Source organism: Phocoena sinus, chromosome 16 (genome assembly GCF_008692025.1).
Source record: "Phocoena sinus isolate mPhoSin1 chromosome 16, mPhoSin1.pri, whole genome shotgun sequence".
In the NCBI taxonomy this organism is placed as follows: domain Eukaryota; kingdom Metazoa; phylum Chordata; class Mammalia; order Artiodactyla; family Phocoenidae; genus Phocoena; species Phocoena sinus.
This window is the reverse complement of record NC_045778.1, coordinates 53,703,543-53,721,986: the sequence shown is the minus strand read 5'-3', so window position 1 is coordinate 53,721,986 and position 18,444 is coordinate 53,703,543. Positions and strand designations below refer to the sequence as shown.

At 45.0% G+C, this 18,444-nt stretch overlaps 1 protein-coding gene across 2 annotated transcripts in view; it reads right to left on the bottom strand.

The window, feature by feature from the left end:
• Positions 1-10,248: 10,248 nt before the first annotated feature.
• The window catches only part of DNTT (DNA nucleotidylexotransferase), a 36,857-nt gene continuing 28,661 nt past the window's right edge, over positions 10,249-18,444 (bottom strand). The window contains exons 10-11 of one of the 2 annotated variants that reach the window (XM_032608547.1): positions 12,586-12,669; positions 10,249-10,677 (exon numbers count right to left, since the gene is read on the bottom strand). In XM_032608547.1, coding sequence (XP_032464438.1) covers positions 10,591-10,677; positions 12,586-12,669 — 171 coding nt within the window. In that variant the 3' untranslated portion in view covers positions 10,249-10,590. The remainder of the gene's footprint in view (positions 10,678-12,585; positions 12,670-18,444) is intronic. The other variant, XM_032608549.1, reaches the window with a different exon arrangement.

Here is an 18,444-nt window from a genome sequence, read left to right as displayed (position 1 = left end):
TTTCATTTGCAGATCCGGAAAACTTTGGGGTTGACTTTACTCTTTAAGGGACAGATCTGGTAAGGTTCATTCCAACGCTCAGACCTTGTGGTTTAATAAGCAGTGAAGTCATTGTGCCTCAAAAGGAGCCCTTGGGTCCTGCTCTTGACCCCGGTGGGGATTTGCTTTTCTTTGTGATTTGGGGAAGGGGGTTTGATTTCTCGGTGACTTGCCCCCTCATCGTTTTTCGTATCCATTTTCTCAAAAAAGCCGTCAGACCTGGCTTCCATGGGCAGGTTGGCCAAGGCTAGCATGGCGGAAGTTGGGATATAAATGAAACGTACAGGGGATGTGTGAGGAGAAGCAGTTCCTTATTTCTGAACGACTCAGGGTAGAAACCATGTGGAGCCACATGTTCCCCGACCACAGGGGCAGCCCACTGCTGCATCATTCATCACTTGTGATCAGAGGGTATCTAAGGAAGGCAGTTCTGTAATGGGCTCTGTGTCTGTGTGTGGGTGTGTGCACACGGAGGGTAAATAGGGAGAAGGGAAAGCAGAGGTTGTTTCAAAAGATTATTAGAAATGAGGGCTATACCCATTTTGCGGGAGTGGAGAGAAAGGCCCAAGTCCTTGGACCATCATGGGGAAAAACTCATTCGCAGGAAGAAAGATCAAGAGGACTCTGAGTGGATGAACACAGGACCAAAGGGATGGGCCAAGTAGCAATGTGACTGTCGTCTGAGGGGAGCCCATGGACAGTGTCACCATCGCTTCTGTGAGGAGGCTTACAGGAGTCCTGGTTCCCCTATGCAGGTCCATTGCTTGTGAGCACGCCGGTCTCCTGGTGGGAGAACCTGGGTCCAGGGCATCTTGGGGTCCACCCACCAGCTCCATGGGCCTCCTTGAAATGCTGTGGAAACATTCCTTTCACATACGGGGTGCCTGATTGCTCAGAAACACACCTCCTCTTCTTCAAATAACCAAGGACAGGTTATACACATCCAATCACTGCCACACACTGCCACGTGCTCTTCAAAGCTCTTTGTGAAATTCAGTTTTGTACCAAGTACACTGAGTCTAGTCACGTTAACAAGCAGATTTGTCCGTTTTTAAGCAGACGTGCCCAGGGATCCAGGTGCTTATACTTCTCTTACACGTTGGGAAGGACCTTGGATTTGCTGAGAACATGACTGTGGCCTTAGCCTTGACACTCAAAGGTCTGAGCTCTGGAGCATATCATGGGCCTTAGCTCTCTGTGTACAAAATGGAGATAGCTGTTTTCTTCCTCCTACCCTTAGGGGTGTTGTGAGGCTGAAGAAGGCAAGTGAATGAACCTTGTAGTCTGTAGAGTGAGACTTGTATTTTGGATCATTTATTTTAATTCTACTTGCAATCCATTACTTAGTATCTTTATTTTAAATGGTTTCTACTAAATTCGCTAGGTTCAGTATTTCTGTCATTTTTTTTTCTGCTCTGATGCACAAGAACTCATTTTAGAATAAAGTGAAAAGCAAAATGGTCATTCTTGTGGACCTTCAACACGTCTATGGTGTTTCTTCGCCTATTTTGAAGTCTATGACATTGACCCTGGGGCTGGAATCAAGGGTATCCCAGGGGTATTCCTGGTGCTGACACTTTCTTGGCTGGGCTTGTGATGGAGATGTTCAGTCCTTCACAGAGGGCAGCCCACCTTGTAAGGGAAATGCTGAGACCAGAAGTCAGAAGCTCCAGCCCCCCAACCTAGGGTCGGTGCTAGCGTTGGGATGACCTTGGGCCAGTCACATTCTAGAAAATGCAAACTAATCAATTGGGACAGAAAGCATATCCGCAGTTGCCCGGGGATGGTGAGGTGAGGAAGGGTGGGAGGGAGAGATTACAAAGGGCCACAAAGAAATTTTGGGGGGTAAGGATATGTTCTCTATCGTGATTGTTGTGATAGCTTCGTGGGTGTATTACACATCAACACTTATCAAACTGTACACTTTAAACATATAATCTATTGAAAGTCAATTCTACCTCAATTAAGCTTTTTTTTGTTTGTTTGTTTAACGCATTCAAGCCACACAGAGTCAAAATCTCTCCTTCTTTGTTCAGCATTTTGCCAGGAGAACAAGAGGACATGGGAATGTGATTGGTGTCCTAGAAAGACAAATGCAGTCTTTCTCTGGAGAAGTTAGAAATAGACAAAAATAGATTCATGTACTCAGTGCCTAAAATGCAGAATGAAATCTGCTCTCAAGGGCTTTCAGTGTCAGCCTGACCTGAAGACCTGAAAAGCTCCCAACACCACATGTACTGCAGAAGAATTTTACCCTGAAGAATGATGGGCGAGTTACCCAAACTAGAGGCAAAATTAGGACTCCTTTAAACCTAGTTTAGGAAGATGTGAATTCTGTGAAGTTGTATGCAAATTTTATATGCATAATTATTATTCAGGGGCCAGATTCCATGATTCCCTTCAGATTCTCAAAGGGATCTGCAACACCCTCCCAACAGTTAAATGTAAACAGTGGTAATTACAGTTGAAGGTTAGTGACAAAGATGTCAAATTCAACCTTTCTTAAGCGACTTGTCGCCACACCTTTAATACAAACTGATTTGAAATTAGTAATGGTTGTGCCTTGTTAGTTTAATAATTATATTTCTATAGAGAAAGGAAAATGGAGGGAAAAAATTAACCTTTCCTATATAGATGCCTGTTTTCATGAAGGTCATGGAGATTATTTGCTAGGAATACTTGGTAAGAATTATAGGTAAGGAGGCTGAGTGTGAGTTTTGCTGTATTTCATACTCGATGCATCATGTTGGAAAATCATTCAGCCTCCAAAGGAGATCCTGTACCCCATCATCATCATCATCAATTTTGCAGCAAGAAGGTAGAGATGGTGAAGGTGAATAACCTCACTCTTTCTGCCTCCTGCCCCAGGGTTAAGGAAGGCTAAAACACTGGACACACTTTCGGACTTGTTTCTTGTGAAAATATTATCCCCTACAGAACAGGGACATGTGGGATGCAAAACGGATTGCAGGCCACAGTGCCATTCGAATCCAAGTACACCACAGTGAGAGTCATGAAGAGTCTCCCTTGTTTCCATCTTCAGCAAAGGAGCTGGATTTCTTTAAAACAGTATATTCTTGTCCTTGGATTTACAGTGCCAGCCTGTATGAGAGGACTGATTTGTCTTCTTAAGTCGTATGCCTGCCTTTCTGGGAAGCAGTCCCCAGGTGCCTGAACGATGCCCAGATTATATGAAAAAGACTAATCCCTGTTACATTTATAGCACTTTTTAGTTTTCAAAGCACTTTTCATTCATTATTTTGTTTGATTTTTACACTGAACCCAGGAGGTAATGCCATGTGGGTGTTACTTATGTCCATTTTACAGATGAGAAAACTGGGGCTCTACAAAGGTAATTTTATTGGTCCTGGACATTGTAAAGCAAATTGCTTTTGAGGGATGATTTAAGTTTGCAGAAAGAGTAAAGGATAATGAGTTTAACTGATAATAGAGGTGGGTTTCTGTACTGTTCTGGGTCCTTTGATATACATGTTGGAGGGAAGGGTTTGAAATACTTACAGTGGTGTGAACTAATTGATAAAAAGTGCATTCAAAACAGATAAAGTTGACTCCCACTATAGCTCCCATCTGTCCATAAGAGATAAAGGTCGGTGAGTACCTGTAAGTCCCCGTAAAGTAGCCCTTGATTTCCAAGAAACTCCAGAGTCATGGGACAGGATCTTTGCCTCCTGTCACCCTCAGCCTGGTGCCTAGAGAGTTTCAGGTGGTGTAGCTGGTGCTGGTCAGGTCAAGACAGGTTCTAGTCTGGGGGTCCAAGAGCCAGGACAGTAGTCCTAATCTTCACCACCTCCTGTTCTGGCTTCAGGGGGTTGGTACTTACTGGTGTAAAGTACTGCAAGTGAGGCACTGGCAGTGTGCTTAAGTGTTACTTCCCCCAAGGAAAGTAACTTGTTCTTTGGTCCTTCACAATACAAAGGATCCCAGATCAAGCACTTTACAGTGTTAGCTCAGCTAATCCTCCAACAGATGCAAAGGGAGAAACCATTATCATCTTGATTTCACAAAAGCGGAAATCGAGGCTCAGAAAGGTTAGGTAACTTGTCCAAGGTCACACAGCTAGTAATGAGGGGAGCCCGGCCTGTGTGCATATTTTCTGCCGAATCAACAGAGACTCTGTCATGAACTGTGTGACTCTGGCAAGGCCAGGGCCTCTCTCCAGACCTTTGTTCGTCACCTGCACAACAAGAGGGGTGGACTAGGATGTCTCCAAGTTCCTGTTCAATATTCTTGGCCGCCTTTGATCTGCTATTATGTTGTACTTGCCGCCGAAGGTTCTTTTGTTTGCCACCAGAGGGCGCTCTGCTCCCAAAGCAGGAGGCACTGGGGAACGCTGAGTTCCAATTAATAGTCGCCACCTTAATTGATAAAATTCTGGCCAAAAACAAAAATTCGTGTGCAGCTTTAGCAGAGGGAATTTGTGGAATTCCTAACAAGGCTTTCCAAATAAGAAAATTACCTCAACAACCCCTGTTAGAATCTTTGCTGTTCTCATGGGGAAACTCCTCCATCACGTACCTCCTAGGGCTTTTGTGTGGTGGGGACCTTGAGAGAATCAGCGCTGGGCAGTTGGTGAGTGAAGGTAAGCAGGCCACCTGCACGTTTCCCAAACATCAGCCCCCTGTGCTCCTCTACCTTCCCTCCCGATTCTTGCCATGTCCCATCCCGCTGGTAATATTTACTAAATGTTTTCCCTTACGTTGATTCATTTTTCTCACTTAAATAAGTGTACTCAGAAGGGAAGCTTTGTGCTTCCCTGCTGGCGCAGTGATTGAGAGTCCGCCTGCTGATGCAGGGTACGTGGGTTCGTGACCCGGTCCGCGAGGATCCCGCAAGCCGCGGAGCGGCTGGGCCCGTGAGCCATGGCCGCTGGGCCTGCGCGTCTGGAGCCTGTGCTCCGCAACGGGAGAGGCCACAACAGTGACAGGCCCGCATACCGCAAAAAAAAAAAAAAAAAAAAAAAAGGGAAGCTTTTTATCACTATTATAAATGGAAAAGCATTATTTTTGTAACATGTACGAAAATAAACACCTTTGTAGAATATAACCTCCATGCTTAGAATCAGAGAGTTTTGTTCTGTTCCATGCCCAATGCCTAGAAAAATGAGTTACTTAGTAGGCACTCAATGAATATTTTTTATTATGTCAGTACAAAGATATTCATCTACATACTACCTAAATAATCTTGAATATCAAACTCGGGAAACACTGGGGCAGTGGAAGGTACTAGGAGAAAACTTGGTGGATTTGGGGATTTGAGGCTTGTGAACATGACCTGCCATGTGATGTCAGACCATGAGGCATTTCTCAGTGGGAGTAGCTGCTGTCCACTCCCCACCTCCCCATTTCCCCAGCTCACCTTAGCCAGCAACTCCAGATGTGACACGTGTACATATACCTGAAGCCCTGTCCAGGGTATAACTGTTTTCAGCCTGAACTGTCTTTTGGTTCCAGGATAGGCAAAAAGTCTTCATCTGCCACTTCACATCCACTAGAATGGCTCTCATTAAAAACAAGCAAAACAAAATAACAACAAAAAAACAGAAAAAAAAAAAAAAGAAAGAAAATAACAAATCTTGACAAGGACGTAGAGAAACTAGAACCCTTGTGTACTGTTGGCAGGAATGCAAAATGGTACAGTCGCTATGGAAAACAGTACAGTGGTCCCTCCAAAAAATTATAGAATTACCACGTGATCCAGCAATTCTTCTCCTAGGTTTATATTCAAAAGAACTGAAAGGAAGGACTTAAACAGATATTGTATAGCAATGCTCATACTGGCTCTATTCACAATAGCCAAAAGGTGGAAGCAACCCAAATGTCCATCAACTGATGAATGGATAAATAAAATGTGGTATATTAGATGTACAATGGAATATTATTCAGCCTTCTAAAGGGACAAATGCCACAACATAGATGAACCTTGAAAACATTATGCTAAGCAAAACAAGCCCAAAACAAAAGCATAAGTATTGTATGATTCCACTTAACATGAGGTACCTGGAATAGGCAAATTCATAGAGACAGAAAGTAGACCTGAGGTTACCAGGGATGGGGGGGAGGGGAGTGTGGCATTATTGTTTAATGAGCACAGAGTTTCTGTTTGGGATGATGAGACAGTTCAGGAAATGGATAGTGACGGTGGTTGCACAACTTTGTGAAAGTAATTAATGCCACTGAATTTTACACTTAAAAGTGGTTAAAATGGTGAAATTTATGATACATATATTTTGCCATCAAAAAAGAAAAAAAGCTTTCACCTGATAAATTGGAAAAGCCTTTCTTGGAAAAGTCACTTGTGTTGAGAAGGTTCTGGGTCCAGCGGATTGATTATCAATGTCTACAGGGTAGGAGGAGTGGTGGCATTCCTGTCGCACATCTGTGTTCCCTGCGGGCTAACTTCTATAAATCGACTCTCAAATGGGGAAAGTAGCTCTTGCGTCATTGTTGTAACTTGGAAGTGTTCTTTTGACCATTCGGACTCCTGAACTCCACGGGTGAGAGGATGAGCCCAAACACCGACACCAAAGGGAGCTGCTCAGACCCTGAACGGAGCAGCAGTGACTGATGCCTGGGGGCTGGTGCTGAACTGGAGACCTCAGCCCAGCTCCGGAGGGCAGCACGCCTCAGCAATAGCCCCTGATGTCAGGTAGGAATGTGGCCCATTGTTGCCATGGATTGTTTCCCGAGAGAAGCTATAAATCCTTTTTTTTTTTTTTTTATGTACTCTATCAGGTTTTAAGCATTGACCACTAATTTTAAAATTTCCTAAAACACAGTGAAGGCCAAACAAGATACACCTATGGCCTGTATTTGGCCCATGGGCTGCCAGTTTTTATCTCTGTCATACATAAAAAAAACTTCTTATTCCCCCTTTGACATTTTCAGGGTGCACAAGAAGGCTTGGGAAGTTCATTTCCAGAAGTTCATTCCAAAAACAGGTTCTGGGAATTCCCTGGTGGTCGAGTGGTTAGGGCTCCGTGCTTCCACTGCAGAGGGGGCAGGTTCCGTCCCTGGTCGGGGCACTAGGATCTTGCACGCTGCACCGTGCGGCCCCCCAAAAATAAAAACAAAAGCTCTGGCTCCTGGATCAGCTACGCTTGTTGCTGCTTATAAAACATTATGTACTTTCCCTAGTCTCTGTGCTGGAACCAGGAATGTGGATCTAAATCCTCCCATTCTTTAAAACAATAGAATAAAAGAGAATGAAATTTTGCCATTTGCAAAACATAGATGGACCTGCAGGGTATTATGCTTAGTGAAATATGTCAGACAGAGAAGGACAAATACTGTGTGTTAACACTTAGGTGTGGAATCTAAAAAATAAAACAAATGAGTGAATATAACAAAACAGAAATAGACTCACAGATACTGAGAACAAACTAGTGGTTAACAGAGGAGTGGGTATGGGCAAAATAGAGGAAAGGAATTAAGAGGTACAAACCACTAGGTATAAAATAAACATGTTACAAAGATGTAACATACAGGACAGGGAATATAGCCAATATTTGATAATAACTTTAACTGAAGTATAATCTATAAAAATAAAGCATTATATTGTACACCTGAGACTAATACAATATTGTAAATCAACTATATTTCAATTAAAAAAAAAAGAAAAAAACCTGCTGTGTTCCCTCCTCCTCTGTGGAGGCCTCTGGCCCACAGGGCTCTCCTACTTCTAAGCCCGCATTGCCCATCCTCCCCTCTAGGTGGCAGCACTCCTACCGTTGTGTTGACCAGCCATTGCTCTCTGGCATTGTCGTCTTGATCATTTTCCTCTCTTGTTTTCCAGGTCTCTCCTGGAGAGAGACTGTTATGATGAAGGGGAGATCTGGATTTTGGACATCGAGGCCTGACTTCCCTTGATCCATGATTCCTCCCTCCACCTCCCCAGGAGGCCTGGGCTCCTTGCTAACTCCCTGGCCTCAAGGATGACATTTCTTTGGTGACAGACGTGCTGAGGGGTGCTGGGGGGTAGACCTCGAGGCCCCTTGAACTTGGAGAGTGGACCAAGCACGGAGGAGGGCCTGAGGCCTTGGGTTCTATGGGAGCGGCTGTGCTCTAAGAAGCTACAGCTCCCAGCCTCCAATGGCCATAGCCCTTCCAAGAGGAACGACCTCTACCCACACCCACCTCACCTTACACACACACACACACACACACACACACACACACACACACACACCATCACATGGCTGATTGGACCCATAATGCACACCTGGCCCAAAGGCAGCGCACCTACTATCTGGAGAGCAGCCAGTGACCAGTTGGCCTACATGAAACTGGCAAGCTGACCCTATCAGATTCTGTCTTGAGAAATAGAAGATTTCAATAGGAGGTTGAAGGACTGTTGGGCTGTAGAAAGAGAGAAGCAAGGTGGGCATGGGAGGGAGCCCAGGGAGTCAGCTCTGGCTGTTCCTTCCAAGGAGCGGTTCAGGGATGCCCAGCTGTGCTCTGCTGTCGACCCTTGGGCTCCTTGAGATCTCTGTTCTTCATGCTCTTTATGCCTAATGTGGTGTCTGGAGGAGCTTTGATTCAAACATCCTTCTCCACCGATTTGCTCACCTGGTCCCAGGTGCTGCTTGGCCATTGGGTTTGGGGCCCAGCACCCATGAGACGGACGTGCTTATCCTCAATCCTTAGGGCGCGGCTGCGCTTGCCTGCCATGTGTTGCTATGAGTCCATCTCCCAGATGCTGCCTGAGCCCAGCCACAGAGCATTCTGCTGAATAATCCGGAAGAGGAAGGTGGGTGATGATAATCAACCTCACTGTCATGGACCGGCACGCTGAGCCGTGAAGCCCTGATGGGCAGTGGAACTGCTGACCAGGAGAGCAGGCATTCCCCATGTCCCCGCCATCCCTCAGAAGCCAGCTTTGGCAGGGGACCTTGCCTCCATCCTCCTGGCACTACTGCTCCCATTTCCTTCCCTCCCACGGCTTCCTCAGTGCTCTCCTCTGGCCCTGCTCCCCCGTGTATGGGCTCATGGTCACCAGCTGAGCAGAAGAATCCCCTCCCCAGCTTCTAATGGCACCTCCAGATTTATCAGGATTAAAAGAGATGCTTTATAGGAAGAGAAAAGAATGTAAAAGAAACTAAACATGTAACTCTCTGAAGTAGCTCGTATTCATGGGCCCAATTCCTCACCCTCCCTGCATTCATGCCCTTTGCAATACATCCCATTGTGACAAAGCATAACGCCCCATCTCTGGAGGCTTAGCCATGTGACCGGCTTCGGCCACTGGATATTAACAGACATGGAAAGAGTCTTGAAAAGCACATGCACGCTGGGGTTTGCTTGCTCTCTTGTCTCTGCTGTCATCGTGAGAAGGAGAGGGCCAGGTTAGCCCGCAGGTCCCTGGAGTAGGAGGATGGACCAGAGGAGCAGAGCCCCGCCTAGCTCAGCCAAACCCCAGGCTGTGTGCAGATCTGTGCTGCTTTAAGCCACTGAGTTTTGGGATAGTTTGAATTTGGGGCAATACTAGCTGATATACACCCCACCCCCAGGTTCCAGCACCAGGAAGGGAAGGAGGCTCCTTCCCTGTGCCCGGGGCGGGGCATCAAGCTTCTCTATGGGGTCCTGGATCTTGCCATCTCCTCTCCTTTGAGGGGGCTGGAAGGAAATGGCAAGGATCATTGTGAGGCCTCCCAGCTCTCCAGCAGGCTGAGGACACAGAAGCAGCTGGAACAGATGGCCTTTCGGGTCTCTTCAAGGCATGGAGTCGATGCCTTCCTAGAGAAGGCATGACGTCCAAATGGGTCTGCAGCCTGGGAGTTCCAAAGGCTGCCTCCATTCCCTTGGGTGCCCTGAGATGAAGAGGGCAAGAGAGATCGTCTCCCTGAGAGAGACTCAGAGATGGTGGTTTAGGAAATTGTGCTTCCTTCTGAGTGAAAGCAGTGAGAATACATCCCATATATGGCCTTGTGCCAGCACACCAAGGGACACAGCTCCAGGTGACAGGGGAGGAGCTGGCTTTGACCTGAGCTGAGAGTCAGGACTCAGTCCCCCTCCTCCAAAAGCTCCAGGAGGGACCCACAACCCCCTCTAGAATCTCTGATCTTCTGATTAAACCTGTTTTGCCCCTCAAGGTAAACCTGAAACTCTTTATTCTTTCATTTTCTTACATTTTTGTTTAAGAATAGTTTAAAATATTTGAGTGAAAAACAAAAGACTCCACCATCTTGTTTTCTCCTATTTTTATTGGAAATATACAGAATTTCAGCTACATTGTGGGCAAAGTGGGCTTTGATGAGCTTTCCTGAGAACAAGCCACCAATTACAACACTGTTTTTGTGGCAAATGCATTGTGAATTCTAAGTAACAGTCCCACAAATGGCCTATTAGAGCATAACCCATTACCAGGTGGGACATGATCATGTTTCCCAAACTATTTATTTCTAGAAGCAATCTGCATTTCAGTAAGACATAAAGAATCCCAAACTCTCCTAAGGCATCTTTCATTATAATATGAAGCATAATTTATCTAACCTGAAAAAAAAAACAAAACAGAAAAGAAGTCGACCACTTTTTCCTAAGCATTTCTTTCCCATGGTTCGATGTAATCCAATCCCAGATGTGCAAAGATTTCTTCTTCACTTTCTGCTTTGAGAAACATCCTCTGAAAGCATAACAAGACATGTGTGCATTCAGATATTTTTGTTAAGCATCTCAGTGCTGATGACACAGTGAAACTATTACTTGTAAAACTGTTTTGTCAAAACAAATTACTGCCAAAACACATTACCCTGCTTCTGAGGACAGAAATTCATCTTACCTGACTTCCGTACTTTTTGTATTTTCCCACCCCCCAAAACTTAATAAATTAAGGTAAAAGGATGACAGTCTTACATATTCAACTAGAGGCATTTGGTATTCTTCCTACGGATCTGTAGTTCTTAACCACAGTTACTCATTAGAACTACCTGAAGGAGTTTTTTTTAAAAAAAATGTTGAAAACTGAGCTATACTCCAGTCCAATGAAGTCAGAAGCTCAGCAGAGGTCTTGTCCTCCATCTGTTTAAGGGGGCTGGGAAATTCTCTTGTGCAGTCAGAATTACGTACTGCTGCCATTGGTAAGAAGGAACGGTGATTATAGGATACTTGTGTATGCTGGGGCCTCCTCCTGGCCTTCCACCCCTGCCCCGCTCCCGCCAGGCTCCCACCGCATGATCTCTGTTAGAGCAAGTGCCACTTCTCCTCCAGCCCTTCTTGTTACAGCACAGTGTTGGGCCTGTAGGAGGCACCCGCTTATGTTGAACTATTCGTTACGTGTCAATTTGTAAGTCTTCCTACATCGTGTTATGTGAAGCTGTCTCCACTCACATGCTAGACCACTGAGGCTTTCCTGCCAGCATCCACAGCCCTCTCTTATGACAGCAGCACCTTGATTTTTCTTTGGGAAACCACCCCTCCCTACTCTCAATCTCTGAGGGTCTGGTGGGGCTAATCCCACCCCCAAGGAGGGGCACATGACCCAAGCCTGGCCAATAAGAGCCATGGAAAAGGGTTCAGGGATTGGCACATGGCCCAGGTCTGGCCAGTGAACATCAGCTAGGGCTCTTGCTGGAACTATCAGGAAGGAAGCTCTTTTCTGAAGGGGTAGCTAAACTAGAAGGTTGGAATTCATAGGAATACCCTGCCTGAGAGTGAAACCAACACTGATGGAAATTTGCATGATCACCTTGATACAGCCACACCTGAAGTCCATGTTATCCCAGATGCTACAGTATATAAGCCAAATTCTTTTCTTTTTTTGGCCATTTCCATTTTCTATTGGGTTTCTGACACTTGTGAGACAGCTCTAACTAAATACACCTCATTTAGACTATAAGCTCCGAAAGGGTAAAAGCCATTACTTCTCGTTATTTTGTGTCTTCTTCCTCCCCAGAGCTCTGTTTAGTGTCTTTGATCACCGTAGGAAGAGTAGATCTTGGCACTTGTGGACTTAGTTGAATATTTAACTCTTCCTAATTTGTACAGTAATCTATCATTTTGCTGAGACAGCATTTGGACTACTGCAAGGCTGGCATACCAAGTAAGTCTCAGCTGGTGTGTGAGTCTAGCTGACTGCTCATCTACATCTCAGGGCAGCTCTGTTGCTCTCCTTCTTGCAGTGGACTCTCATTAATGACCTATATGATCACTCAAAATGCTAATTCTCACTGCATCTGAGGGGTACTTGAGTGGTATTTGTGATTTGGGGGGATCCTTAGTTTTCTTTGGAGTTACTCATTGCAGTTACCAAGGATATACCAAACTCAATTAATATTCACTGTTGGACTGGTTCTAGGGGCCCAACTAGCCCATCATCTTTGAGTCCAAAGCCTCTGAGGTACATTCTGGGCCAGGTGAGGGCTATGCTCCCATCAGGATCTTTCCAGCTGCCCTCAACTGTGATCTGTGCGGACAGGGCACTCGGGGCAAAGGAAACTGAACCTGGACACTAAAATTAGTTCTGGAAAAGCACTCAGGGAGCCAGCCTTGGTGATGAGGATCAAAGAGGCCCATCTCAGGGAGACAGCTCCACCTTGGTCTTGTCATATAGAGCGTGGTTATCCAGCATCATTTTCCGGTCGTGTGTAGCATAGCGCCGGAGGTCTCTCTCAAACTGCTGGATAAGAAATAATTAAAATAAATTACTATCAGGACTTCCCTGGTGGAGCAGTGGTTAAGACTCTGCGCTCCCAATGCAGGGGGCCCGACTTCGATCCCTGGTCAGGGAACTAGATCCCACATGCATGCCACATCTAAGGAGCCCACGTGCTGCAACTAGGGAGCCCACCTGCCTCAACTAAGAACCAATGCAACCAAATACATAAATAAATTTTTTAAAATAAATAAATAAATTACCATCAAGTCTAGAATGTCTTCAGTATTATGTGTTTAGAGATATTTAAATCCCAATACAGGAAGTCCCCTATATACAAACAAGTTCCGTTCCGAGAGCACATTCGTAAGTCCAATTTGTTCGGTAAGTCCAGCAAAGTTAGCCTAGGTACACAACTAACACCGTCGGCTATATAGTACTGTACTGTAATAGGTTTATAATACTTTTCACACAAATAATACAAAAAAAACAAACACGAAAAATAAAACATTTAAAATCTTACAGTCCAGTACCTTGAAAAGCACAGTAGTCCAGTATAACAACTGGCATACAGGGGCTGGCATCGAGTGAACGGGCAAGAAGAGTTACTGACTGGAGGAGGGAGAGGAGGTGGGAGATGGTAGAGCTGAAGGATCGTCAGCAATAGGAGACAGAGGGCAAGCTGCGATTTCACTCATGCCTGACGTTGATGGCACAGGTTCTGGTTCCTTGCTGGAACCAGATGCACGTTTGCATCTTTGAAAGTTCACAGTTTGAAGGTTAGTATGTAGAGGACTTACTGTAATGAAATGTCTATCGCCACTAAACATTCTCCAAGCAATTTTCTCCCCCAGGGCAATAGTCTACGATGACAAAGCTCCATGCTCACATGCACACACTAGACTGTAAGCTCTGTGAAAAAAGGAACCTGATTTGTTCTGTTCATAACCATATTTCCTCCTCAAATGACGCCTGGCACATAGATGTACAGCAAATATTTGCTGAATGAATAAATGAGGATTGTGAGGATCGTGTCCAAAATAATACCTGGTCCAGAGTAAATGCTGGATAAATAATAGTTGGTGTTGTTTTTTATTTGGAATATCACTCATATAAAAGAGGATGAGGGGTTAGGAGACCCAGATTCCAGCCTGGATTTTGTTCCTGTCTCGCTGTGCATCTCTCTGCAAGTCACCCAGCCTCTCTGAATCTCGGTTCAGAGGGTGGAGGAAGTGCATGAGTAAGGTCCCCTCTGGCTGTAACATCCTCTCATACAAGATTCTGTAAAACTGATGGTCTGACCCACCTGCCCCAGAGTAGCATCTCCTATGATCAGGGTGAGCTCGGAGGCTCCAGGGAGCAAAACCTGAAGCCTTAGATAGAGGACAGGGAAACCCTGGAAAAGGAGGACAATGAATGAAGTTGTCGTTGAGGTTAATTTTCCTAAGAAGCACAGATCTAGAAATGTCCTTTCCATGTGGGATTAGGGAGCAAGGATGGAATCATTGCGCCCTCTAGTGGCGAGTATGGGAAAGCTGGCGAAGACTGGGAACTGCCCTTCCTCACCTGGCTGTGTGAAGACATACTTTCCAGCCAGAAGTTCTTTATAAGGGAGTGGAAGAGAAACTATGGCTGTGGAAGAATCAGGGTGAAGCAGATTCTGGGTGCAGTAGCTGCTGGCCTGTGAAAGTACAGGAGTGTTGCTTAGCACACGGACTCCTACAGCCCTGGGCCACTTGCCTCCAGTCCCCCCAGCACTTAGAGCAACGGCTCCTTACACTGGGCATGGGGGGAGGCTGGAGAGGATGGGGTAACAGGTGCAGTGAGAAGCCCCCCTTGGCTCCCCAGTTCTGTGTGGTGAGAGATCTATGCCTGGACTCCTCTGCTAAATCCTCAGGAGCATTTTTCCGTATTCTGTTTGGAATTATAATGATGTCTTCCATTTGGAGGGTAATCATATTGACTCAACCAATATTTATTGAGCACCTACTATGTGACAGGTGTGTTCTGGATGCTTGGAATATAACAGAGAACAAAACAATGATGTCTGCCTTGGTGAGGCTTGGATTCAACAGGGGACACAAATAAGACACAGTAACAGCATAAGTAAATTACATGATATGTTAAAAGGTCATGCTGCATACAGCTCAGGCCTCATAAAGGAGGTAGGATCTGAGCAAGAACTTGCCCAAGGTGAAGGAGCTAGCCAAGTGGACTCTGGGAAGAGCACACCGTGCAGAGGGAACAGCTAGAACAGAGGCCTTAGGGAGGGGCAGGACTGGCTGGTTAGGGAGAGAGCAGTGGGGAGGAGTTCAGAGAGATGAGGGTGTGGGGAGACCACGCAGGGCCTCGCAGACCACTGGAAGGCCTTTACTCTGCGTTGAATGCGAAGCCCCTGCCAGGTTTTGAGCAGGAGAGTGACCTGATCTGACTTATGTTATGACAGGATCACTCGGCTGTAGGGGGCAAGATACCAGTCAGAACAGCTGTGGTCATAATCCGGGCAATGATATCCTAGTTAATGTTTATGGAGAGCTTACCCTGTCCTGGGTGCTGGGCTGATTTCTTGCTTTATATTAATTTCTGATCTACTCTATTATCACTAGTATTTAACAGCTTCTAAAAGAGTCTAACAATACTTCTAAAAGAACAGTATTAAGTATACAATTAGCCTCAGAATTGTGTTAAGATGAAGGCGCTGTCTAATTTAATCCTCATTACAATCCCGTGAGGTTGGTACTGTTATTAGTCCCATTTTTCAGATGAAGAAACGAGGCCAGAGAGCCTAAGTAATTTACCCAAGGCCACACAGCCAATGATAGAGCTAGGACTCAGACTCCTGAATCCCGAAGCTCAGGTTCTTTACCCTGGACAGTTCTGCCTTCTGCTTTACAAGCTCTTTAGTTTCTCTCAACAACCCTGTGAGATAGGCAGGGCAAGCATGGTGTCTTTTGTTTCAGATAGAGAAAGCTGAACATTGAGCAGGGGCAGTGATACTACAGTCTGGCTGTGTCACTGGTCACAACACACATACGGTTGTGCAAGTTGTGCACTGCAAAACTCTAGAGGGCGCCATTCACTGTGTAGTCTTTGTAAATATGCATGTTTCTTATGACAATTTTCTGGGAAATGGCAGTAAGGTATTTTAAGGAAGAGATGCTTTTTAAAGTTGGCGAAAGGGAGCCATTTGGGCTAGTAAAGAGGCTGGGGTAGCCTAGGCATCTAGCCACCATTGTCCATGTGTTTCCGGAGGAGAGAGTGTACTTCCTCTAGCATCTGACACAAACGTGGACAATACTCTTGAAGGAATCTCAGCCAATAAAGTCATGCTGACAAACGGCAGATCTAGTTTGAAGAAATATGATTCAGAGGAAAACAAAAGCTTCTTTTGTTTGTTTTTTTAAACTAATGAAGTCCATACCCAGTCCAGAAATTGCACTGTACTTGGATGGTTCTAGAAAAACCTCAGCTTAATGTGTCCCAGTGGATGCATCCTACTCAAGAAATCTTTAGGGCACAAGATCCAAAGGAAACTTTGTCAGCTCAGTAGACGAGACAACCTGGTAAGTTAATGACCCCAAACTGGGGTGAGATTAATAGGTGAAGTGGCTTAAGAACATTTCCCAGGTGCTGAAATCTTTGGGTTAAAAGGTGAAATTAAATTTCTCACCTACAAAATTTTAGACCAAACCTAAACCTGGTCACCCACCAACATGTATCCACCTGGGGACAAAACACATCACGTTCAGCGGTCACATAAGCGGGGGCGTAAAGATGGTAACACAAGTAGCTACCGTTTGCTGAGCCCTTACCACGTTTAAACACACGCATCTCATTTAACCGGATGGCAAACTTGGGAGGTGGGCACCACTATTATCCACAATATAGATGGGGCAACTAGGACTTGAAGAGGTTCTAATTCGTTTAAAGTCACCCAGCTAAAAAGTGGGAGAGCTTAGTGCTCTGTTAGTGCCCCGCAGAGCCAATAACAGTAATTTCTGAGAAAAGAGAATAAAATGTGCTGAAGAGATGCCCATGTTCAAAACAGTGAACAAAGAACAACCATCTCTGCCAACGAATCCTGACTGGCATGACCTTGTATAACGCTGGACTTCTTTTTGGAACTCTCCCCTTTCCCAACAGACTCTGTTCCCAAAGATGTACGTCTATCAAACGAAGTGCATTTATGATGTATTGTTTCATCAGCTTTCCTAATTTTAATGAATGAAAGATGCCAGCCAACGTTTTTGATTAGGGTAAGAAGCTCTGGTGCTGAGATCCTGTGCTGAAATGATTCCGGCCTAAAGCAAACACACCTGACATTTAACTCAAGGTTGAGGACAATTAAATTCTACGTCATTTATCATATAAAATCCTTTAACGGCTCAGGTCACTCAAAGCAACAGCCAACTACGTGGGAAAACAGTGTGGGGTGTTAGCTGGGAGGGTGGAGCACAAGCTAATGGGACAAATCTCGGGCGCCATGTCTATGAATATCACATGATGGGAGCTGGGAGCTGCCACTCGGACAGCCCTGGCCCCGTGCCTGGCGTGGTGCTGGGGGCTTTGCCAGCTTCATCTCACTGGATCTCTGCAACCCAGGGAGGTAGAGGCGTTTTTGCCCTGACTTTCCTGATGGGAAAACTAAGTCTTAGAGGACATGGGGAACTTGACGGAGATCACCTGGCTCGTAAGAGTCAGAGCAGGGGCTTGTGACCAGGTCTGGGATGAGCCATGTTGTGCCCTTAGCCACCAGACTGCTTTCTCTGCTTCCATGGTTCTCATACTTCAGCTGTGTCACCTGCAGGGTTCTTTCAAACACAAATTGCTGGGCTCTTCCCCCAGAGTTTCTGATTCAGAAGGTCTGAGGTGGGGTGGAGAATTTACATGTCTAACCTGTTCCCAGGTAAGACTGATGCTGCTGGTCAGGGGATCTCATTTTTTTTTTTTCTTTTTGTATGTGTGTTTTCAAAGCCTATGCAAGCCTTAACTTCTAGGTGGTATTGCTTCCTCTATATGCAGTCACCGAAGTCCTACTAATTTTTACCACCTAAATAAGACTTGAGAGTCTTTCTTCATCTGCCCTTCCCGGCCATTACTTTAATTTAGATCTTTCTCATCCTTATCTAGACTATTGTGTTAATCTCCTGGTCTAACTCAGTAGATGGTTCAGATCATTTAATAGTTTCCCTGTTACCTATAGGCTAAACTGTAAGATCCTCAACGTTTATAATCCATCCCCACATTCTATCACCTGCCCACTTCCATCTTGTATTACATTATAAATCCCTTGAGCGTAGGGACCAGTATCTTTGTATTCCTTATATTGTGAACATAATAACTGCTCAGCCAATAGTTGTTGACTTAATGAAGTAGGCAGGCTCTTGGCTTGGCAGTTAAGTATACTTCTCTAGAATTAAAATGAATTACTCTGTGTAGTAGGAATAAGAAGATTCTTTTATTTTCATATATTAATAATTCACACATTATTATTTTATGGTAGTAATGTCATACATTCCTCCGGTAATATTAATTTGAATTAATATGATTTTAAGCTATTACATGCAGTTGTTCTGAGTTCCTGTAGAATTGTCTTTTTTTTTTTTTTTTCCCCAGAAGGGAATTAATAGAATTGAGACATAACAAGAGCAGAAATACTTGGTTTTGGACATCCGTTGTGGTACAAAATAAAAAATTAGCAGTCACTGACTCCTTGTTAGAAATTTGACTCCTAGTCAAAGATTTATAAACTTTACCTTGTGTAGATAAGTCTGTAGTCATAATCATTTGTGATGCTCA